Source organism: Ptychodera flava, unplaced genomic scaffold (genome assembly GCF_041260155.1).
Source record: "Ptychodera flava strain L36383 unplaced genomic scaffold, AS_Pfla_20210202 Scaffold_54__1_contigs__length_889265_pilon, whole genome shotgun sequence".
NCBI classification, from domain to species: Eukaryota; Metazoa; Hemichordata; class Enteropneusta; family Ptychoderidae; genus Ptychodera; species Ptychodera flava.
In genome coordinates, this window is record NW_027248376.1 from 496,629 (window position 1) to 522,500 (window position 25,872).

The window sequence follows — 25,872 nt, forward strand, 5'->3', positions numbered from 1 at the left end:
GGAGGGCACGCGTCATACAATGCGCACATTACAGCATGCCGAAAATTAGAGACAGAACGTAACACAGAACCTGTCTGTCTGTTTAAAATGAATGGCACTCATTAGCAGGCTAAAAGAATGTCACTAACAATTTAACAATGAAATTTAAAAACATCAATTCAAAAAACGCATCAGTCTGTCTGTTTTCCATTAACCGCACATCACCTACTTCGAGTTATGCGCATGATATGGTGTATATAAAGTTGCAACGTCACAAACCCTATTTTGAAAAGTTCGACCTTATTTCTTATAGATGCATCTATCCACCAGGCAATCTTAATATTAGACCGCTGAGTTATTTAGATATTGTATGTCACTTTGAGGTTGAAAATTTAGGAAGGGCATTGTTGAAAATTTACACGTGACAGGGTTTTGTTCAGGGAGCATGATAATGTATTGTGGTCCAAAGAACCAGCTTTATCAGCTATCAGGACTTGAAGACATTCAGGGTCGTTAAACAATACCTAATCGAGTTGGCCATTATTGCAAGCGTTAATTGTACAGTACTGACTTGAAATAGATTATATTCATTGAGAATTACGATAAAAAGGTTTGATTTTGATTGCTCACAGATGAAGGTTACATATCTTATCAGCCGTAAGTCTTGTTCCAAGTAATGTCTAATAAATTAAAAATAAATTAAAATGTCCGCAAATAAGGGATTGGTCATAGGGTTAACCACTACATATTCAAGCTCCTCCAGCCCTGATGAGGGAGAATTTGGTGGAATGTAGACAGCTTCAATATACATGTTGATTTTAGGAAGTGCAACGTGCAGCCAGGCAGTCTCCACCATTACTTGTCTTTTTTTGCTGTTTTCTGCTGATCTATCTCTTCTCTGGATCGAGTAAAATTGATCAATTATATCTGCGTCAATTATATCATTTCGTAGCCACGTCTCCGTAAGTACAACTACGTCAAAGTTGTGTTCACTGAAATGGAAATTCACGTCGTTCAGTTTTGCACACTGCTACGACTTATTTGGTAATGGAGATGCAAAATTAGAACGATTACTGTTACTTACTTGACCAGGACTTAATTGAATATCACCACTAACTAGAAGACGGACTCTTGAACAGTTGGTTGGTATTATAGTTTGTATCACCGGGAACTGTTTGAGAGAAAGTTACCGAAGGGGTGGTATTTACCATACATTTTACGATAACATAAAAAGGTGAAAACGCTGGAAAGTGTCCCAGAATAACTTGCTGCATGTCGACCGGTCAACGCCATTGTGTGACCCCAATACGCCTTAAGTAGTTGAGCAATGCAGAGTGTCCAGACGTGACATGAAGGGGATGTTGGCTATTTTATTGAAGTGGATAAACCTTTGGTCATGGTGCGACGTGCGTTACCATAAGTAAGTTAACTTGACGAATACCGGAATGTTGCAGTCAGCCACTCAAAAGTAATGCTTCATAGTCATTATTATTCACAATTGTTTGTCTTCTTAATATAGTAATTAAATAGGCTACAGGCTTAAATATCTGAAGTCATACATAAAAGATAAAACTGAAAAATCCATAAGTTGCTTGTTTCCCTTGCTGCTTTACATCGCCCGAGCAACTATCTTTTGAAAAGTTGGAGGCACATACAAACCTCTGATTGCATGAGAACGTTCAAAGGGCAGTGCAATTCGTGTAGAAGGTATGCTTGAGATTAAATGCGAATTTTTCTGTCTCACAATATAGCAGTTGAATCGTGTACAAGTGAATGCTCATAATAAAACTATCGTGATTTACAATATGGTTATTTACATACATAGTTTACTACTATGTATATACGTGCACACCGATAAGCCCAACCTAAAATTCCCTGAATTGATGTCATGGATTTACAGAGGAAGTCGTAAATTCCCTACTGTCAATTCTATGAAAAAGCATAGGCGACTTCAAGGAATTACGAAAATCTATGTTTGTTTGATACTTCCGTTTGCTAGTTGTGTTACGCGCAGATAACGAAAAAAGGGTGAACTCAACAGTTTCCACTTAAAACAAAATTTATTACGAAAATAAAACTTATTGCTAAGTCAGGGTGTTACGTGCAGAGAAAACGAACAAAAGGGTGAACTCAGCAGTTTACGTTTAAACAAAGTTTATTACGAAAATAAAACTAATGGCTAAGTCCGGAATAGAGTACAAGCTTTAAAAGTGTACAGACTACTTATCTCAGCTGGGACGGCAAAGCTTCAGTCTCAGAGTTGTAACAGTCTGTCGGATGAATGAACAGTCCTTTGGCTTGCAGGCTTGAAGTTGCACAAAGTCCACAGTATAAATCCAGCGTTGGCAGTGAAGGTCTTGAAAAGTCTTGAGAATGACTACTGCTGGAGTTTCCAAAGACTTGAAGTAACACACAAGAGACACAATCCCAAAAGTCTGACTGGAAGCTGTGCACATCCCTTTTTATACACATGTGCTTACATAAGGGCATATAAGAACAATCTAGAACTTTTATTGACATGCTAATTACTGTTCCAAAATTATCTCTCTTACACAGCTAACTAAATTTCCAGAACATTCCAAACACGACTAATCGAATTCAAGGTTGTGAGGTCATTAAGGGCAGTGACCTTGAGAATGTTCTAGACTAATTGAACTCAGGTCATGATGAGTGTGGGGGAAAATGACCTACATAACGCACCCCCTCTTCAAAAAAGAAAATTTTTCAAAGAAAAATCTTTCTTTTACAAATGTAATCTTAAAAGTGTTAACAACAATAAACTCTAAATACGAGAGAGACAGTCTGCAATTAATTGTCTCTGCCTAAATTTGATATGTCTAATGTCAAGATTAAACTCCTGTAACATTAAACTCCATCTTAGCAATCTCTGATTTTTGCCTTTAAATTTCTGCAGAAAAACAAGAGGGTTGTGATCAATGTAAACCACTATTGCCTGATTTGAAGAAGTGACATAAACTTCAAAATGCTGTAAAGCCAATATCAAAGATAAACACTCTTTTTCAATTGTAGAGTAGTTTCTCTGGGATATGTAAAATTTGAGTGAAAAAATAGCAAACAGGATGATCTATCCCATGACTATCCTCTTGCAATAAAACAGCACCAAAGCCGTATCATCAGCATCTACAGCTAATTTGAATGGCAAATTGAAATCTGGTGCACACAAGACTGAAGCACTTTGAAGTATGGCTTTAAGTGTATCAAATGCCTGTTGGCATTGCTCTGACCAACAAACTTTACTTTCTTTTTAAGCAAGTTAGTCAAAGGCTCAGCAATCGTAGATAAATCTTGACATAATTTTCTGTAGTAACCAGCCAGACTGAGAAAGCGCATCAGTTGTCTATCGCAATTTGGTATGGGAAAATTTGAAATGGCACTGATTTTGGCATCAACAGATTTTACCTCACCCTGTCCTACAGTATATCCAACATAAGTCACTCTCGCCCAACCAAACTCAGTTTGGCAGTCAACATTGCTTTGCTCAGTCTTTCAAAGAACTTAAGCACGAGCTTGATGTGTTCCTCCCAGGTTTCACTATACAGGACAATGTCGTCGACGTACACTTCACATCCGTCTAGCCCGGATATGACATCGTTGATCAGCCGTCGGAATGTCGCGGGAAAGTTCTTCATTCCGAATAACATCACCTTGTACTGGAACAATCCGTCTGGAGTAACAAAGGGTAGATATTTCACGAGCAAGATCCGTCAGAGAGACTTGCCAAAATCAATTCAGTAGGTCAAATTTCGTCACATACTTGGCTTTTCTCACTCAGTCGATGCAATAATTAATCCTCGGGATTAGAAAAGTGTCTGTCTTTGTTAAAGTGTTCACTTTCCTGTAGTCCATGCACATACGATAACTGTGATCTGATTTTGGCACAAGTGTGCACGGCAAACTCCAGTTACTTCTACTGGGTTCAATAAAGTCATTGTCCAGCAGATATTTGACTTCTTCCCGGAGATATTTCACTTACGTTGGATTCAGTCTGTATGGATGTTGTTTTACAGGCTTAGTCCCCAACATCAACGTCGTTATAAATGACGTTTGTTCTCGTTGGAATATCTTGAAACAGGTACTTACATTAGAGGAGCAGTTCTTTCACCTGTTCTTGTTGTGACGGCTGGAGGTGTGCCAACTTTGCAGACTCAAGATTCTCCAGGATTTCTGAGTTCTGAAGTTTGACCGAGCCCAGCTTTGAATTAAGAGTATTTTCATTCAAGTCAATTCAAGTCATAATGTTTTGAACTGACTGCACTGACAGGCTGTGTTTAAGTAGGATTATTCCTATCCGATTATGGCTTAAGAATATTTATGTGACATAGTTGTTTTTGTTTTTGCCTGTCAGGTGTTTTTATTATGTAATTTAAATCGCTCAATTTCTTATCGATTAGATATGGCCCAAAGTAACGAGCATGGAGTTGTTTGCCAGGAACCAGAAGTAGAACAAAAACTTTTTGACCTGGTTCAAAGTTCCGTTTTGAGGTGTTTTTATCGTAGTTGATTTTCATTGACTGCTGAAATGACTCAAGATTTTCTCTGGCTAATTCACATGCCTTAGAGAGTTTTGTACGAAAATCTTAAATATATTGTAAAATATTCAGACAATCATTATTGCCTGATAGGAATTTCTCTTTGAAGAGCTTAAGTGGGCCACGGACTGTATGTCCAAATACAAGCTTAAATGGGCTGAAACCAAGAGACGCGTGAATTGACTCTCTAACAGCAATAAACAGAAAATGAATTCCTTCATCCCACTGCTTCTCTGTGTCAAAAGAGTAGGTCTTAATCATATTTCTCAAAGTTTGATGAAATTACTCGAGAGCACCCTGACTTTCTGGATGATAGGCGGATGACCTATACTGTTTAATGCCCAGCTAATCCATTACTTATTGAAAATACAAGACATGTGTGACAAGTTTTACAGAAATGTGCCGTAAATCCTGCTTGAGATTAGGCCAATAAAAATGACTAAGAAGTTAATGATAAGTTTTTCTGACTCCTAAATAACCAACCGAGGGGCTTTCATGGGCCAGGCGCAATATTTCAGCACGATAGGGCCTTGGAACCAAACTTTGATGTTTTAAAGCCCAATTGTCATCAACCATGACATCTTGAGGTCTCCATCCACGCATGAGAATACCAGATTATGTATAAGAGGTAACAGAGCTATCTGAAGTTTCACCTTCATCATCTACCCTATCAAACAAACACAAAATATCTGGGTCTTTGTGTTGTACTACAATGAGATTTGATCTAGAAAATGTCTGACCTTGGTCAGCAGAGGTTTTACTGGAAGTTTCAAATCCACAAGGGATAACGGAATGATCCGTGTCAAACACCTGAGTAAGAATGGTGTCATTTAAGTAAACATCTGTGACATCATTTTTGAGAATATTTTGATTCTCAGAAGTTTTCTTTGACATGGCTCGAGTAATAGCACTTGAAGGGAAGCGGCCCGGAATTTCTTCCTCTATTGGCTCTGGTTTCTGATCTAAACTAGGATTATCAGTCACAAGTGGATTTGTAATGACCTTGTCCCCAGTAAGGTCGTTTCCAAGAAGAAGATGAATCCCTTCAAAAGGCAAAACAGCTTAATACCTTAGTCACAGGTCCAGAAACAAAGTCCGAACACAATTAGACATTATGGAGAGGAACAGAAATGTAGTCATTACAATCTACCCCCTTAATAAGAACTTTAGAACCTGAAAATGACTTTTCAGAAAACGGCAGGGTATCTGCCAACAAAAGAGAATAGGAAGCCTCAGTATCTCTTAAAATTTTGACAGGGGTAGCGGACGAACAATCACAGAAAGTGATACAAAACCATCATGAATAAATGGTTCAAAAATACCCATAATGCTACATGTATCTTGAGAAGCATTGACGTTGACCTCATTAATTGGGCATAAGAGGGGTTTGACCTAAAAAGATGTGTTGCACACATTATTAGACTGTAATTGAGTTGATGAAGAAATAAAGCCGGTAGGCTTAGATCCACTTTGACCACCTTGACCTTCATGTTTTCTTTCCAATTTGAAACAATTTGACACAAAATGGCCATCTTTCTTACAATAAGTACAAGAACGTGTACCAAACTGTTTGTCAGAAGGAGATTGAGACTTGGGATCTGATGATGTGGAAGTGTTACTTGAATTTTGTGAACTGTTGTCACTTGATTTCCTACTCTCCCTTGAGAAATTTTTGGATAAAAAGGAGGAGTTAAATTTCCCTGCATTGTTTCAGTATGAAAAAGACTGGGAAGGTGTGCTGTGGAATGAAGATTCATGGGTTAATGAATAATCAACGGCTAAACGTGCTGCAACCTCCAATGAATCTGCCTTTTATTCATTGATAAACGTCTTGATGTCACTCCGAATGCACCTTTTGAATTCTTCAATTACAAACTTGACGTAATTTCTTGTGACTTTGACAGACCTTTTCAGACGAACACCAACGATCAAACAGTTATTCTTTTGTTCGAGCAAATTCAACATACGTTTGATCATTCGCCTTCTCACAATCCCTAAATTTTTGCCGGTAAGCTTCAGGCAACAACTCATAGCCCTTTAGAATTAATTCCTTCACTGAATCATAATTTGAAGCCTGCTCTACTGACAACTGAATATAAATTTATCTGGCTTTACCCACCAAAGTACTTTGCAAAAGCATAGACCAGGACTCCTTCGGCCAATTCAGACTCTGAGAAATTCTCTCAAAATGAAGAAAATATCTATCAACATCCTTTTCTTGGAAAGGGGGAACTAACCTGAAATGCTTAGTGATGTCAAAATGCTCTGAAGGGAAGAATTTCCTGACTGTCCAAGCTCTAAACGTCTCATTTCTAACTGTAGTCAACGTCTTGCTAATTGTGACAGTCGTTCATTTTCTTTTCCGTCTTTATTTTCTCCCTTTGTCTTTCTTCCATTTCTAACTCCATTTTCTTAAGTTCCAAATTTACCGTATTTATAACTTTCTGAGTTTAAAGCTAGACTCGGGCTCATAATCTAAAATTGGCCTAAATAAACTTAATGTTTTACAATATGGTACTGTATTTTCCCTCTTGCGCATAAATCTTTTGACTGCTACCTTAAGGAAATTGGCCAGTGCTATGAGGTCGTCTTTTCTTTGGGAATCAAATGTGTCCTGATAAAAATCATCCATTTCCTCTGGTTTAATTCCGCCATGATTAAATTTCGCTGAGTTCACAGTATGCAGTAATTTGGAAAAGGCTGGCAAAATGTTGTCAAAAGGCTCAAAATATTCGGATCCCGCACAAGCCCCCAATTTTGTTATGTGCAAAAAAACGAACAAAAGGGTGAACTCAACAGTTTCCGTCTAAAACGAAATTTTATTACAAAAATGAAACTAATTGCTAAGTCAGGGATAGAATGCAAACATTGCTAAGTCAGGGATAGAATACAAACTGTAAAAGTGCAGATATTAAGGAAAATGAGGGCAACTCCACACATCGGCTCTACCAAGATTGTTTAGTATTACGATATGGTGAATAAAAGGATCATTGCATTTATTTTGTGTGGAATACATGGCGAGACACCGGTGAATCGATAGTGTTTTGACCCTAGTCATGTGATCTGGGTCCCCGGTAAACCGGTTTGTTGATTGAGTGATTCGTCTTTACGGTGTTTCGGAACCAAAATAGGGTTCTTTCATCAGTCGCTCTCTTGTTTTGTATCCCCTCCGCTTGGTTGTGTAATGAAGTCATCTTCGTCCTCGAGGACGAGAAGCCAGATTCGTTATTGAGTGAGTTAGCCACTATTGACTGACTCTATAGTGAGCGATCCGGTGTGTGGTGTCATATTATAATTAACATGACCCGGTATCAACCGGAGTTTCTGGACGCTTATAAGGATTTTTGTTTTAGGGCATATTTTGAGCGTTGCTAGTGCTCGTTATGTTAACTGTAAATGTTGTACTAATCTGTCAACGATAAGTTTGTTTTAGGCATTTAAATAGTTTTGTGTCAAGTTTTCGTGGAATTTGTAATAGATTTCTGGTTGATATTGGTGCCTGCTTTCCAGTGTTTTCAAAAGCAAATTGTGAAGGGCTGTTTCGATAAATAAATCTTGATTCTCTATGTTTAGCCATTCCAAGGTTTCATGGTTTTGTTAATAATATTTGCTGTAAACGGTCTTTGAAATCGGTTTGGTCTGAGGAGAGTATTGGTTTATTTAATTCATGCCGCCAACTTTGATTACTTAAATGGCAGCTCTCTCAGTTTTTGATTTTCTTTGCCAGATGATGTTTCTGTATTGCTCAGCATCTTTTCAGTTTGGTTGATTGTAGTACCAATTCGATGACAGATTGCATCTTGGTTTTATACGATAAAGTGGCATAAGATAGAGACAAAAAAAATCAAAAATCAGTTTCCCCATTGTTAAAAACCAGCAAAACATGGATCATTTCAACCATTATCTTTGTCTAAAAATATAGATATATTTTAACCATGGCTCTTACACGGAAACCATTTGGACAAAATAAACTTCATCAAAGTTTAGTGCCTGAAACCAATTAACCTATCAGATAACGGTCCACTTTGACGTTGACGTAATGTAAATATACTCAAACAGTAATCACATCCTGCCTTGCTACAAATAGAACAAGCTCAAAGTCTCATCAAACCAGTCTGAGACGAGCACAGATAGCGATGTCTCCGTATCTACGGCCTGCTCGCTTAAACTGAGCACATAAGGGAGGACTCTATTAACACAGGAGAGTGAACTGAATATCACTGCAGCTGAGCTTACTTCTGGGATCACCCTCGAGTCGTTTCCTAACGACACTCCTCATGGTCTATAAAATAAGCATCTAAAACAAATCCTTCTTATAAAATCATAGCTCATTATATAACTTTGACCAGCATGTGAAGGAGTAAACATTCCGTAGATATCCGAAACAACAACCGGAAAGTTCGATGAGTTAATTAAAACACACTTTGCCCATATCGCTCAAACAGTTAAAAGGTGTAACGATAGCGGTTTTAACAATGGGAAACAGATTTTTTTTGGTCTCCACTTTATGCCACTTTATCGTATAAAACCAAGATGCAATATGTCATCAAATTGGTACTACAATCAACCAAACTGAAAAGATTACTGAGCAATACAGGAAACATCATCTGGCAAAGAAATCAAAATCTGAGAGAGCTGCCATATAAGTAATCAAAGTTGGCGGCATGAATTAAATAAACCAATATTCTCCTCAGACAAAACCGATTTGAAAGACTGTTTACAGCAAATATTATTAACGAAACCATCAAACCTTGGAATGGCTTAACACAGAGAAACAAGATTTATTTCTCGAAACAGCCCTTCACAATATGCTTTTCAAACACTGGAAAGCAGGCACCATATCAACCAGAAATTCTTTTACAAAGTCCACGAAAAATTGACACAGAACTAAAAGTTCGGATAATCGATTTAAATGCCTAGAACAAACTTATCGTTGACAGATTAGTACAACATTTACTGTTAACATAACGAAAACTAGCAACGCTCAAAATATGCCCTAAACAAAATCCTTATAAGCGTCCAGAAACTCCGGTCGATGCCGGGTCATGTTAATTATAATAAATGACACCACACACCGGATCGCTCACTATAGAGTCAGTCAATAGTGGCTAACTCTCTCAATAACGAATCTGTCTTCTCGTCCTCGAGGACGAAGATGACTTCATTACACAACCAAGCGGAGGGGATACAAAACAAGAGAGCGACTGTTGAAGGAACCCCATTTTGGTTCCGAAACCCGTAAAGACGAATCACTCAATCAACAAACCGGTTTACCGGGGACCCAGATCACATGACTAGGGTCAAAACACTAACGATTCACCAGTGTCTCGCCATGTATTCCACACAAAATAAATGCAATGATCCTTTTATTCACCGTATCTTAATACTAAACAATCTTGGTACAGCCGATGTGTGGAGTTGCCCTCATTTTTCTTAATATCTAAGGTCCATTTGCAGTTCGTGTACACTCTAAAATAGGAGACATTCAAAATATATCCCAGAAACGCCCATGTGACTAAAATGAACCAATCACTGTGTCGATAACGTCATGCGGAACACCGCCGCCAACGTTGAGACGTACGTCTGTGGTCTGACACATGCGCATATCGCGACTGCTCGCTTCCGCCTATCGAGGAAAACAACAGAGTCGCAGCAACAGAATCATAGAACTTAAACATCGTAAAGTTCATGCCATGGACAGAAGACACTTTCATATGGTCTTCTAGACGTTTTTAGCTGAGGACGCACAATTGATGTAACCATCGGATGGCCAGTCATTTCATGTCTTCGTCCACAGTTCGATATAACGCCGGGAAAACAGACCTGTACGCAGGGCTTACGGCTGCATTACTAGTCAGGCGACCTGCGGTCAACAATGCTTCCTGTTTTCAAAACCGCGCACCGTTGCGCACCTATCCGTGGGACCCATGTGTTAGCTGGTTTTCTGCCCCTACGAATGATATAAGAAATAACTAAGTAAGCTAGAACTACGATCGTAAAACGCCCGCAAAAATTAGTCGACTGTCAACGTTAAAATCGCGGGAAAGTGTGATGGCGATTTGCGTATTTCAATGACTAGCTTCAAATTGATGTTACGAGAAAAATCTCGCACGTACTACCCTCCAAAGCTGCCATTTTAAAGTGTAGACCATTTTGGAGATATTTTCATTCGAAAGACACCGAATATCTGTCAACTGCGGTTAAAAAACCCGCCGAAAGTTGCCAATGGGTTCGTTCCCGCAAAATCGTACGTTCACTTCCGCTTTTACAAATTTAAATATTCATGAGAAATTCCCTTCTGCCATTGGCCAATACAAAAGGTCATGACTTCAGCAAATGTCTCCTATTTTAGAGTGTACACGAACTGATTTGAGCTACGCTGATTGGTGTTACCTAATGCGTTAGGTCTCATTACTACATATTATTCACTTTACAGCTCCATCATTGGTTAATGTGTAGGTCCGGTCCTCCAGTGTTCACTGCCTCATTATGCAATGCCCCACGTGCTTCCTGGCTGCTGCTGAAGTAATAGGTTATTCGTGATGTTCAGAGATCAGCCGAAAGTTACAACGACAAATACCAGACAAACCTTAATGCGTTCAATTTCCATGTTATTGCTTATCCCTGTCCCTTTATGCATTACAAGCATGCTTGCTCGTTTTATTCCAATTGTTGGTTACGTACAAAGTTTACGCTTTTCATTTTCATTTTGATTTGACGGGGGCATTGGCCGCATCGACAACAGTGAGGCCAGTAAATGATAAAAGGAAACAATAGAGCTTCAAGGGAAACACATGGGGTTCATTATATAATTCAGTAAGCCGTCTACCATGTTCCAAAGATCGAAAATTGTGACCCTGTGAGAACAGTTGTTCGCAGTCAACTGACTGCAGCTGGAGCCAGCCGTCATAGATTCTTGTGGGTCAGTCGTACCGGTCGTAACCTACATATACTGATCTTTGGACAGACTTGTATGAATATCTTTCTCGCAAACTCTTGGAGAAATGCAAAATTGGCTTGATCAAGACATTAGGGGACTACTGCATTAACTTGCATGGTACCTGAAACCCGAGTCCTTGCCTGAGCAACTCGGGTGACAAACAGAAGACTTTTAATCCCCAAGGTGTGAATGTTCCATTGTTATGTTTATCCAATCCAGCTGGTACTCTTGTAGTGCCATTGTAGGAAAGGCAGGTCTGTGAAATTGATCCTCTAGGGAAGTCGGGTATTCCTAAGTTAATGGAGCCTTCCCCTAATGAAATTTATCAGAGCCATTTGGCAAACCTGCAAGAATCCACAAACACTCTCTACAGATTATTCAACATGGTATAAGATTATATCCGTTTATACTGTAGTGTATTCACTGATTTGCATGGTCCTAAAATTACAAACTTTTAAGACCTGAGTGCCGATGCCAATTTCGTTAAAAATTACTCAATGTATCTATCTATCTATCTATCTATCTATCTATCTATCTATCTATCTATCTATCTATCTATCTATCTATCTATCTATCTATCTATCTATCTATCTATCTATCTATCTATCTGTCTGTCTGTCTGTCTGTCTGTCTGTCTGTCTATCTATCTATCTATCTATCTATCTATCTATCTATCTATCTATCTATCTATCTATCTATCTATCTATCTATCTATCTATCTATCTATCTATCTATCTATCTATCTATATATATATATATATATATATATATCTATCTATCTATCTATCTATATATCTATATATATATCTTTTAAATTTCTACTTCGTATAGTACTATACATCAAATTTCGTGGTTGGAAACAATTTACATTACAGAATGATTTTAGTATTTAAAGTTACACAGAAATAAGGATTAAACATTGAAAAATACTATACTGAAAAATTATTGACTATTGAAATAAAACACTGACATATGCAATTGAAGAGAACACAAAGCTGCAGAGGGTATTTGCTCCATTCAATCATTGCAAATAATATTGGACTCTTTTGTTGGACAGAATGTACAAGTTGAAACACTATTGAAAATGTAAAATGCAGCTGCTTTCAGCTAGATATCAAGTATGACACATTGAAATTATAGAAATTTGAAATTACTACTCCGAGAGGATTTTGATTTTGTACATTTCGATGACATGGCCATAACAATTATTGTGCCGTTTAAGGTCTCTTGCGCATGCATCTACCGACTCCCAAAAGTTGAGAACACCGTTGTCCCCAAAATCACACAAAGATAAGCATCTGGAAATAACTAATATAGGTAATGTCTTCATAGGCGAACATGTATAATATCAATGAGTGTAAATTGAATAGCAAAGCAACTATTTTTCTCTTTTTAAAATCGTTTCTTTATTTGTACGAGATCGAGTTTAGAATCAAAGTGGTGATGTCAAAAACGATATAAATTAAAGTATATTTTACAACCAAGGATATTGCATTAAATCTAAATCCACCAACTTATCTTCAAGTCAGTGTTTCCGTTAGCGCAAAAGTCCTGCGTATTTTACGCAGTTCTCTTTATTTTTACTCATAAAAAATAAACAGTGCATATATCTGTACGCAATCAATGCAGCAACACATTAAAGTCGCTTTTCTCCTAGTGATAAACAAACCCGACGTGTCTTTGCAAACAAAAACAGTACAGTGAAAGGCATTACACAGTATAATAAATTACCCACAATACTCTTTGATTTGTATCCTTGGAGGTTACTTTTCTAAAAAGTTTTTCAGTTCTGCATGTAAGCACAAGTGTGCAGCATCAGAATAATTTTTAAATAATATCTAGTAAAAGTGCGTTTAGATATTCAGTGAAAGTTTGAAAATAACCACCTAACAACCATAAAAGTCACATTCTACAGGTACTACAAATGCCATACTTTTTAGGCAGCAAGTTATGACGAACTGAAGGGGTCATTCTCTGAGAAAACTTAGCATGCAAATTTCTTTTGTCCCTTCCATTGCAAAAATTCAATATTTTTTTTGTTTCATAAAACTGGTGCAACTAGTCTTCCTACTTTCCATCACATTATTCTGTATGGCTGAGGACATAATCTCTGGCAAATTTCACAAAAATGCTATCTCCTCTCTCAATTATGCATAATTGTCCAAATGATTTAAAATGAGAATTGAGAAGAATGGAGTGCATAAAAGTGCGTTTCCAAAATTTTGATAAATAGTCTGCGAATTTGTCTTCACATGGGACACATAGTAGACTTCACTCAGGTATCTCCGAGGATATAAATCGCAATGAATTATGGGAAATATACAGTACTCTGCACTACGTAACAAAGATTGCGTAACGGTTTCAGGCGTCAGTAACTCTTTTCAACATACCGCAGGCTAGAGGCCAAATTTTCTCCTGGAAATATTTCATTCACGTATAATTCACAGTATCACATAGAATGCCATGAAAAGTGAAGGAATTCTCGAAAAAGGTCATATCTAACTCGATATTTTGACAAATACTCGGCATGAGTACCTTTCTTTATACATTGGGATCGAGCTGCGACCACGTTCAGGCATCATCCAAAAGTACATGGGACATTGCATAATGAGGCAGTGAACACTGGAGGACCGGAACTATACATTAACCAATCAGGAAGGTGTAAATTGAATAATACATAATAATGAGACCTAACACATGAGGTCCCTCCAATGACTGTTCCGAAAGTGGACCTTAGAGAAGCGGATTAACCAATCAGAGCATGCAGTACATGTGTGTAGGACGTGTAATGTAGGTCATTTTGATACAGGACTATTAGACGTATATCATTCAGGACGTAAATTTGTGTCCTAAACCCCAGCGTCGCTCACGTTGATTGGTAGGTTTTATGTCCCTGTGTCCCATCTGCGTTCATTCATTGGCTACCTATATGTCCTCAAGTCTCATTAATATTTACTGTTCCGAATCCAGCTCATTCATTGGCTGCCTTATGTTCTTGTCCCTGCCTCACTTTCGAGTGTTACTTGTCTCGCTCTGCCATGTGCTCATTACTGTAACCTGTAACGCATCTGCGAGCCTAGGCAAACATTACCAGACAGGTAGAGCGTAGTCGCAATGTTTGTGAAGACAAATTTGTCTTTGAAGACAAATTTGTCTTCACAAAGACAAATTGTCTTCACAAACCTTGCGACTACGCTCTAGCTGTCTGGTAATGATTGCCTAGGCTCGCAGATGCGTTACAGTAATGAGCACATGGCAGAACGAGACAAGGAACACCCGAAAGTGAGGCAAGGACAAGAACATATGGCGGCCAATGAATGAGTTGCATTCGGAACAGTAAATATTAATGAGACTTGAGGACATAAAGGCAGCCAATGAATGAACGCAAATGGGACATAGGGACATAAGACCTACCAATCAACGTGAGCGACGCTGGGGTTTAGGACACAAATTTATGTCCTAAATGATATACGTCTACTAGAACTAAACACAACAACCTAAGCGAAAGTTTGACTTTTCCCTAGATTTTACATTGTATCTGAAACCCGAACCGCATCGATGCCACCAGACACGATCATGACCAGTGAATCTTACTGATAGTGATAGGTACAAATTGGAAACATTATGTGCACCTTCAACCTTGTCTGTCACGAGTATTTTCGATGCGGTTGGATTTTTGTGGCTCATTTACGGCTGTAAACGAAGTAATTCACCGCCCAGATACTTAAGCTCAACAACAGGAAACTTGTCGTAAAGCGGTTCTATCATGATTCACTGTCAACTGATATCTTATCGCGCAGTTACAGCGATGTATTCATTGTTTCGCTTCGATAAAGTTTATGTGTGCGATGTGTGATAGTGAGCGTACGTGCGTGAGTGCTTCACGAACTCTACAACGTGTGGAGCGGTCTCAGTCAGAAAACTGTAACAACTTAGCTGGCTATTGAACCACTCTTTTTGAGAGTTGGCATTTAACCGAGCGGTTCTATCTGTTGTTTCTCCGCTAGGCGACTGATGCCGTATGTTGTGAGTTCGAACCCGATTGAAAACTAGCCGCATTACATGTAATCTTCAGCAGCGTAGACGATACGAAAACACTGCACCGCTGCGGGACAGGCTGTAGACGATGACAGGTGTCGGCAAATGATACATATGCGTTTGTTCGTATATTTTTGGGACAACTTTACTTGTGCCTAAGTGCAATGCTCTTAAAGTGACTGCAAACAACATAATTTTGACCATAATCACAATGACGTTTCGGATTGTCGTTTGTCTTATTCGCTTAGCTGTTTTATATGTACATATACCGACGAAGGTCATGCATATCAGAGAAGGTCACGCGTACGTGTCGCTGAAAGTAGTTCGGACACAGTTAAAATATAATTCATATTTTTACTAGTTAAAATATGGGTTCATATCAATACTGTCTGAACAAAAGAAGAACGGCAATACAGGCATAGCATGTATGATAAACGTAAATATACTGAACATATATCAGGCATTTGGTCCAATGATGTGTCTTCTTAAATCACTATAAAACGATTGCGATCAGTGCCAGTGGTGAGCAGACACTTTAGTTAGCTTACTGCTAATATTAGGAAAAAAATAGAAAACGGCCAGTGGCATGCAAGTTAAACGAAAGCAACAAGGTTAATTTATGCATATTGGAATAGAGATGCCAAGAAAAGCAAACACGATCATGTCACATAACAAAGCCTAAACGGTTGTCATTGTGTGAATTGTCAGGCAGTATGGAATGGCTCGGAGAGGTATGTTTGGTTTGTAAATTGTCATCATTTAGAGCAACGTAAGTTTTCTAAATCCAAGGCTTATTGCCTGGTTGTATGTTTAAAACTGAAAAAGGACCAATCAGACGGCTTAAAACTTGGGAGACACTTCACGTAAGCCATCGGCCATCAATTCCAGCAAATTGTTTATAGAGACCCGATGACGCTGCGGAAACGGAATGACGTGGAATTCTGTTTCATGTGTGTTGTTTATGCAATTCATAACGATTAATACAGTACATCAATCAATAGTTTTAAGTAAATAACTACAAACACATATTTAAATTGCATAGTCAGAGAAATGTCAATAAATGCGATTACTTTACCTTTGCGTGATACTCTGTGAAACATAATATGCGCTTTGCATTTATTTATAACTTCTACCAGGACTGCGTTCAGGTGTTGAGCTTAAATCTAAATAGTCGGCTGATATTCCTTGTGATCAACAAATCTGTGAAGTTGGTCTTTTTAAGTTTTATTCTTCTGAAATACTCTTTCAAAAAGCAAACGGAAATTCGTATCAAACCAACACAGATTGTCGTAGTTCCTGAATGTAGCCTACGCTTTTTCATAGAATTGACAGTAGGGAATTTACGACTTTCTCTGTAAATCCATGACGTCAATTCAGGGAATTGTAGGTGGGGCTAATCGGTGTGCATGAATATACATATGTATGTAAACTATGTATGTAAATAACCATATTGTAAATCACGATAGTTTTATTATGAGCATTCACTTGTACACGATTCAACTGCTATATTGTGAGACAGAAATATTCGCATTTAATCTCAAGCATACCTTCTACACGAATTGCACTGCCCTTCTGACGTTGTCATGCAAACAGAGGTTTATGTGCCTCTAACTTTTCAAAAGATAGTTGCTCGGGCGATATAGAAGCAGCAAGAGAATCAAGCAACTTATGGATTTTTCAGTTTTATCTTTTATGCATGACTTCAGATATTTAAGCCCTTAGCCTATTTAATTACTATATTAAGAAGACAAACAATTGTGAATAATAATGACTATGAAGCATTACTTTTGAGTGGCTGACTGCAACATTCCGGTATTCGTCAAGTTAACTTACTTATGGTAAACCACGTCGCACCATGACCAAAGGTTCATCCACTTCAGTAAAAAAGCCCACGTGTCCTTCATGTCACGTCTGGACACTCTGCATTGTTCAACAAATTAAAGCGTACTGGGGTCAAACAATGGCGTCGACGGGATGGCATGCACTAAGTTATTCTCGGACACTTTCCAGCGTTTTCACCTTTTTATGTTTTCGTAAAATGTATGGTAAACACTACCCCTTGGCTACCTTTCTCGCAAACAGTTTCCAGTGATACAAACTTTTAGACTAACCAAGTGGCAATTCTGGAAAGCACGACAATCCAACAGAACTACTATCGAAGTACATGTAAGTACGTTGGGCCACTATCACACTATGTAAATCCTTGTGCAAGAGTCCGTCTTCTACTTAGTGGTGATATCTAATAAAACTCTGGTCAAGTAAGTAACAGTAATCGTTCAAAAATGTAGTGGTAAACCCTTTCACCAAGTCCTTATTTGCGGACATTACTTAGCAAAAGACTTAGGGTTGATATGATATTTAACCTTAATCTTTGAGCAATCGAAAACAAACCTTTTTTATTGAAATTCTCAATGAATATAATATGTTTCAAGTCAGTACAGTTAACGCTTGCAATAATCGTCAACTTGATTTGGTATTGTGTAACGACCCTGAATGTCTTGAAGTATTGACAGTTGATACAGCTATTTTCTCGGACCATACATAATTCATCATCACGCTCCCTCGACATAGCTGACACTATAAAAGATTATAAATGTGTAGAAAGATCGATACGTAATTATCGTGAAGATGATTTTGACCATCTGTGGAATCTCATTGGTATATGTTTATAAAAATGTATGGTTATTTCCTTTGCAAAACTTCGATTATGTATGATTATAATTATTAATAATAATTATAATAATTATTCAGTCAATTTATGCAGAGTGATAATATAATAATGATGTTTATTCTCTTTAGTTCTGTTCTTACCAAGATTGTATTTGTTTGGTTCTGTTTTTTTTCCGGTCTTTGTTTCTTGACTGTGTTTTATTGCGCAGACTCCTCTCCGATGGGTTCGCCAATACCCGACTACGAAATAATTTTTCCTTGCGTCGAGAAAAGTGAAATGGCTTTTTTTTAATGAAGCAATAAAGGCACACCGGGTTTTAGTCGTCCCAGTTCCTCAGCCACACCACAGGCCAAGAAACAATAATAGATTGGATATGTTATCAGTTATGTAGAGAAAAGAGATATCACCGGCCCATGAGTCTCAATTTTGTGCCCTTTCCTGAAAGACATTGACCAATTTTAGCAACTGACTGTGTTTAAAACTAGATTATTACAAAATCAAGATTATGATTAATGGGGCGTTCTTGTCGTTGTAAGTGGCTCAGGTGACTTATATGATGGTAAAGTATTGGCTGCAGTTGGAGTCGTAGTTGTTGTCACATTCAACTACAGGCTAAGGCCCTTGGTTTCTTCGTAACGGGTTGGTGTCACCATTTACTAACTTGACTCTGTGTATTGAAAGACAGCAGTGAAAGCAAGCATGCTATTATCTTAACGCACGCTCAGTTTAAAACCTTTGTCAAAGAGACCATTGCAAATAACTCCCAAAACAGGGGAGAAATGATGGAAATCTCAAACAAGATGCAAAGATACGGTCAAGTTTAGGAAACAAGTACACTATAGTTGACAAGATACAAAGAGTACAAGAAGAGAGGCAGAAAAGTATAATATAATCCGACAATGGGAGGTTTCATATATTTTCACGTTTCTGTCTTAATTCTGTAAAAATGCGATTTTGTGTTATTATTTGTCATATGAACCATCGGCAATTATTGATTGTACGAGCAGATTGCGGATAAGAATGTGTCATGTGTCAACTATTTTCAGTGACAGATATCGCCAAAATGCCAAATCTATTAGGGAACAAATGACCAACACAGATCATTATTTGATGTGTGGCATGTTGCTAAAGGTCAGATCAGTCTATGGCTTCATTAAATTGCATGTTTGTGAGCGGTGTGAATCAGCAAACATATCATATGTACATGTATGTGTTTACGTAAGATATACATATAACATAATTAATCCTATTACTGCAGAAAAAAAATAAATAAGTCGTCTAATATTAGTAAATCGTGATATGTAGCATTATATTACATCAATGTTACCAGGTTTACGTTCTCTTCTATTCGCAACAAGTCAAATTTATTTGCATATTCTGATCTTCAGATATTAGTAAATAAATACAAACTTTCTGTTCACTATTGGTATATTGTGTAATGTAATCTACTTTTTATAGGAGTAAGTCGAAAAATTGGATCCCTTGGTAGCCAGAAAGACTGCTCTGACTTAAAGCATAGAAACAGTCTATTATCAATCATTTTCACTGGTCAGTTGCTTCAACTACGGACAGTAGAGCAGAAGTGACAGTGCCAAAGTGGTGTTCTGTCATAGGTTATTTACAGAATGTACATCCCAGTCATCCAGACCCACTGTTGACAGACTGTGCCCATGGTCCACTTAAGTGGGAAGAGAGAAATAGGCTATGTATTTAATGAAGTTAGTTTCTGCAATAAACTTATATCTTGAATTGGCTAATCCATAACGTCAAAAGTATATGAGTTTGAGTTAACAGCATAATGCATGCACTTGTAAACATTTCCCATCATTTTGTGTTATCTTCTGCTGCCTTAACTACTGTCCATTGTCAGTACAGTTCTGCATTAAGCCATGTACAGTCGGACAGTTATTCAACTAATATTATTACATTTTAGTCAGGTAACGTAGTCTCATGACCAGTTGTGATGATGACATTTATTAAATTTATTACAAACAAAAGGCGCCTGCTGACTCTTCATACTCACAGGATGTGTGTAATTGAGCAAATAAATATAAGCATGTGACTTATTTTAATTTCCAGACAGTAGAGCTAAAGTCGAATTGGAGAATATCCTAACATCAAAGGCTTTGCTTAAAGACATCGGGAAGCTATCAGCTCGCTACCAAATATGCAGTCTTAAAGTTTTTTCATAGCCCTCTGCTGCCCTTTGCACCAAAACACACTGCCTCCTTAAACTTTAGAAAGTTCTGAGTACGTTTGCAGACTACAATGAACATACCGCTATTGAAAGTGTTTCTCAGTGTGATTCAATATGAAAATTTATAATCTTTACGGCCCTGATACGGTTTTTGCGGACCGAGGTTGTACGGCGGAAGGGCCCGAGCGTGCGAGGGCCCGTACGCCATACGATCGAGGTCCGCAAAAAACGTATCAGGGCCGTAAAGGTTTTATCATATACCTTATTACTGAATATTCAGGAAAATTATATATTTTTTCACCTTCTCATGGCTAAATTGAGCGGTTTTTTTTTTTCATTTTCATGGCGAAATTATACGTGACATCGTCATTCCACCAGCGAAAGCCCAAGCCAAATCACTTTGCGCATTGATGTAAGTATGATGTAATATATTTACATGTAAACAAACTCATTCTCAATCTCAGCTGTCACTCGCAAACGTACAAACAAAAAAGGGAAGGAGACCTTTGTTAAAGTTACACAAATCCGAATGTTTAATAAACTTTTCTAATGATTGAAACGACTGAATGAGCACGGCAACGTACAATCGAAATAGACTTCAAGTTGAAACACAAGAACGCAACGACACGGACTTAGTCAACGTGCAACGTAAGCAAAAACATCAAAAATCGAAAAACAAATGCAACAGTCAACAGACTGAATCACTGACTATCACTGTCAGATTCGATGACAAATGGACGGCTTCTCTTGACTTTCGGTGCGAGCGTGATGTTAAATGTACAGTTATTCATTATCGTATGTGCATGGGCGAGCGCGTTTTCTGTATTCGGTTGCAGCGGGAAGAGTGGTCTTTTTGCGATCGGTGAATTTGCGATGGGATTCGCCGGGCACTCAATCTTCACGCCTGTCACAGTTGCAGGCTCAGAACTGTACCTCTGCTGATTGGCGACATCTGTCAGAATGCCTGAAATACGGCGGTGGTCATCGATGGAGACGGTGTCATAATGCTAGAGACTCGACACATTTTTATGGCCAGTGATCTTGATGATCTGCTGAGGCAGAACGCCGGCTTTGCTCAGGGTTTGCACTGTTGTTTTGCGAACGGAGTGGTTTGTTTTGCGTCCAGCAAATGACATAGGTTTTTTCAGTCCGTTGCATGAAAGATCCAAGCTTGTTTATACCCATCGGTCGCGGATAAAACCACAGCAAGGAGTTGATCTTATGAGACGGGATCGGTTGAAGGTAAAACGGACTATCATCGTTGCACGCGTCAATGGGTCTCCGACTGATGAACCCGCGGTAGATCTAAATCGGGTCACGGTCACTTCTGGGAGCTTCAAACACGCGAGGGGGGACGGAGCGACAATCCATATACTTTCTATGGAAGACCGGTCACGACATGCGACATGCGAGTTTTTAAAACTGCGATCAGCGGTTAGGGTTAGGGTTAGGCGTTAGGGTTAGGGTTAGGGTTAGGGTTAGGGTTAGGGTTAGGTTTTCTCTCGTAAAAAGCCTTACTTCGCTCTCAACCCTGGAGGTTAGGCCAAGGGACAGAAAAATTATAACGGCATAACTTAGGGTTAGTTAGCGTTAGGGGTTAGGGTTAGGGTTAGGGTAGGGTTAGGGTTAGGGTTAGGTCGCAGATCACAGTTAAAGACGCAGGTCGTATGTCGCAGGTCGTGACCGGTCTTCCATACATGTCGGAGTCCTAACGTGGCCGCTATTTCTCCCAGGGTGTATCCATTGTAGAAGTATGCAGAAATAAGCTCGTTTCTACCTCTGTAATTCATCGTTAGGAGGAGAACGAAATAACATGTATGCAAACGCCATATTAGTTTTGCAACTCGCATGTCGCAGTTTAAGAACTCCCAGGTCGCAGTTTAAAAAAAACTCGCATGTCGCATGTCGTGACCAGTCTTCCATACTTTCCGTCTCTAGTCTTCGTGTCACGCTCGCGAAATTCTAGGAACAAGTGTCCGGAGTTGTCTCTCTGCAGTTTTATATCGCCGAAGGTCAGTTTTTTATGTTCGTCGCGACCACGGAGTCCAAAGTTCTTCGTAAAGAATACCACAGCGTGAAGATGATAGTTTCACCGTCCTTCTTTCCAAGAACGCCAGACTTCCACATAGCGTTTCCTTCCTCGGGAGAAATTGCCTCAGATGCTTGAGGCTTTCCGCCCATCCCAAGCTTCTTGAGTTGCATCCACTTTGCCTTCAGTGCTTCGTTAGCTAGGTCGAATTGCTTATCATTTAGAATAACGCCGTATCGCTTTTCCGAAAAATACCTCTCAATGCTGTGATTCACGGCCGAGATCGAATCAGGCTCGTAGTCGCTCCCATCGGCTTTCTTCATATTGATGAAAAACGCTGCTAGGTATTCATTCAGGGCAGTCGCTGGAATGTCAGACAGCTCAATATGGTCATCATACCGAGTCTCGATAAATCGTCGTACTTTGTTTACATCTCTCTCGGTCGTTCGTACGGTACTGACCTTTCGCTGAGATTTTATGAAATTGTTCACGGAATCCATGTCTTCGTTTCCTTTGGCGGATGCGCAAGTGTTTGTCGTTTCAGAGCCATCATCGATATCACCGAACAAGATACTGTTTAGATTTTCTGCGGGAATTTCCTGCAAATACTGCATTATTTCATCAGCTTGTGCCATGGTGTTTTGATCAGCAATGAGAACTGAAGAACGCAGACGACAATTTTTGAATCTCGCGCTGATTTGTTTACAAGTACTAGTTGGGAAGTGTACAAATAGCAACGCGCATAGCAACCACACTGAAAGTAGTTCAGAACTGCGCGCGTGAATGACCATATTCAGACAAAGTGTGCCTGGTCGTGATACGGCAACTTATTACACACCTGTAAGAGCGCCTCTTCCCATAGGTTTACATGGGTACGTGGATCTAGGTATATGATAAGTGATCTTACAGGGAGCTACTGAGTAACACCATTGTAGTAGATTCACTTTACCAAGAAATATGTAATTCTCTTTAACTTACAGACTGGTGCTGGCATGGCTTCACTATATTGAAAATAGTGCTAGACCTCACGCTTTCAACAGTGAAGGCCAGATGCGTTATTTCATTGTCCTCCCAAATTACAAACAGGTGATTACACTGTACGACCAATAACGACAAAACCAAGCTCTTGTAAGTAAACTTTCCTCTCTCTTCAAATTGACAATGATTTAAGTCAAGACAAATATGCCACTCTTCAAAAAGAAAGTGGTCAAATCAAAAGGGACATTTTTGTCACTAGCGCCGTAACTAAAATCAAGTGTGAATACTTGATTTTGGCATTAATAATGCGCAAACGATATGGAACACGATTTGAACTAATTTGGGATAATTGGATTGTGAAGTAAGGTCGTTTTAATCTGCAAACGTAAGCTCATCTGCTTTTTTTTAAAGTTATACACTTGTTTTTATGAGTATTTTTAATATTGCAACATTCAGCTATATGGCATCTAACACTTTTGAGAAATTTGAAAAAATATGAAGATCCTATAATCACAATTCATGAAATGTTCCCAATTCATGAAATGTGCTGCAGGTTGATTGCTTCATATTCTCATTGTGCTGCATATGCCCTTTACAGTATATTTGCAGAAACTCATGGAAGCACTGTTTAACGACGACTATCTACAACATCGAAGAGTGATGAAACAGATTAGTGAGCAGCTCAGTAACAATCTTCCAGATTCCATGTCATCTAGGATGGAACATCCTGACAAGGATGAAGCTATCGAGTCCTTTGTAAGCCGCTTCAATGCAGTGGTGTAAGGACAAATTTTTTAGAATGTAGTGACGATTAGATGTCATAACTGATATGAATTTACACAGAAAGCGTAATTTAAAAAAAAAAAACGACTAGCATGCTTTACTGAAGTATGCGCATCCTAGAAGCATAACTTGGCATGCCATTTCTTATGCGGCAAACATTTCATGTAATGTTATTTTTAAAAATACGAGGACGTGTTAATAACGATGATTCTGTTACAAAAGTCTAGGATTCAGATATTTTCAGAATCAAGGTTTGTTATTTAACTGGTTACTGTTCTGTTTCAACCCAAATGTCTTTTATGAGTACAGGGAAGTTCAAAAAAGTTGTCGCAATGGGAAACTGTACTTCTTTGGGAATGTACAACATGACCCATAATGCAACATTGATTTGTGACGCATCTGTAGCAATACAGATATGGACAAAAATAAAGGAGCTGACAAATTACAACACAGAGATTTGTGACTTTGAATTCATTTTATCTCCTCAAATTCAGAATTAAATAAATTACAGTTTACATTAAATCAATCACTCTGATACTTCCTGGAGTGAACTGACAAATTAAAAATTCTTATATGTTCAATTAGATGATGATAAACGTTCTCGCATCTTTGATATAACGCATGCTGGAAGCTGAGCACGTTCATGTCTACCTTACACTATCTGACAAAGTGCCGTTTGGCTGTGTATCTGTCTCTCGTGAGAAAATAAAATAAATTAAGTTTTAAGTCATTTGAAATTCTGTCAATTATAATTTATTATGATAAAATATGACTGATGGAGTAGACATAAAACTATTCAAAATAACCCGAAAAATAAAATATTGTAAAAATAAGTATACGTTGTACACTCACTCATTTTGTTGAAACTGTCTCATTTTCCCACACTCCTGCATGTCTTAAAAGTACGCTGTCTCCACCAACGATCTATCCAGACACACTGATGCAAAACCAGGATAGAGTACTGGTGTTATGCAGTAACATTGTTGTTCTGACTCAATCTCATAACGTCCAACCTTCTCTCACACCCTGTCCTCTTCCTGACAACAGTGACAGCTCACCATTTGACACGCTATTACAATTGCCTTATTGCCACTGTATGGAGGAGAAGGCAGAAATCGTGTGTGATAAGTTCACCTAGAGAGGGCGCGCTACATACCGCATATATACTGTGGTAATAAGCGTTAGCCGGGGTAATCATTAAATGATTAGTAACATTTGCGAGGTGTAGAGAAAGGTATCTCATGTGTCACCAGCAGGATGCAGTACTAGAAAAGATGCACAAGCAGTCTTTTCGACTGATCAGGAACCTTCGTTTTCATTATTTCCCCATTTTCAACAAAGCAATATTGTCGTTATAAATAGTATTATTGGTTGATATCCATGTGGTAAATGTCTTTTGGGGGTAAATGTCTCGGTGGTAAGTGGTTGGTGCTAATTAGCCGGGGGTATATGTCTGGTGGTGATTGTCAAGAGGGTATTTGGCAGGGTGGTAAATGAGCGTTCAGTTTTTACGGCCGGGGGGGGGGGGCGGCAAAATCTTGTCGCCGGTGTTCAAAAAAATATAGACCCCCCTGCATTTTTTGTGAAAACAAGATGACCCCCCCTTTGTCAGACGAAAAAAATTGATGACCCCCCCCCGAAAAATAACCAAAACCCATATGTCAATTTACCGGCATGATTTGGATTTAAACTCCGGTACGCGGCGCA

The 25,872-nt window shown here is 38.6% G+C and overlaps 2 protein-coding genes across 5 annotated transcripts in view; both read right to left on the reverse strand.

The window, feature by feature from the left end:
- LOC139128460 (neuropilin and tolloid-like protein 1) overlaps positions 1-16,809 on the reverse strand; it is a 30,424-nt gene extending 13,615 nt beyond the window's left edge. The window contains exons 1-3 of one of the 4 annotated variants that reach the window (XM_070694231.1): positions 16,583-16,746; positions 2,200-2,345; positions 1,064-1,150 (exon numbers count right to left, since the gene is read on the reverse strand). The gene's annotated coding sequence lies outside the window, so the exon portion shown is untranslated. Of the gene's footprint in view, positions 1-1,063; positions 2,346-16,582 lie in introns of all 4 variants that reach the window. The other 3 variants (XM_070694229.1, XM_070694232.1, XM_070694230.1) reach the window with 3 other exon arrangements.
- Positions 16,810-22,388: 5,579 nt separating this feature from the next.
- On the reverse strand, positions 22,389-23,039 carry LOC139128449 (uncharacterized protein KIAA1958-like). The gene has a single exon (XM_070694221.1). It carries the CDS (start codon positions 23,037-23,039, stop codon positions 22,389-22,391), a length of 651 nt encoding a protein of 216 aa, XP_070550322.1.
- Between the last annotated feature and the right edge of the window lie 2,833 nt (positions 23,040-25,872).

Excerpts from the sequence above, each read along its gene's own strand:
- LOC139128449 (XM_070694221.1), bottom strand. The coding sequence starts at position 23,039 with ATGGCACAAGCTGATGAAATAATGCAGTATTTGCAGGAAATTCCCGCA.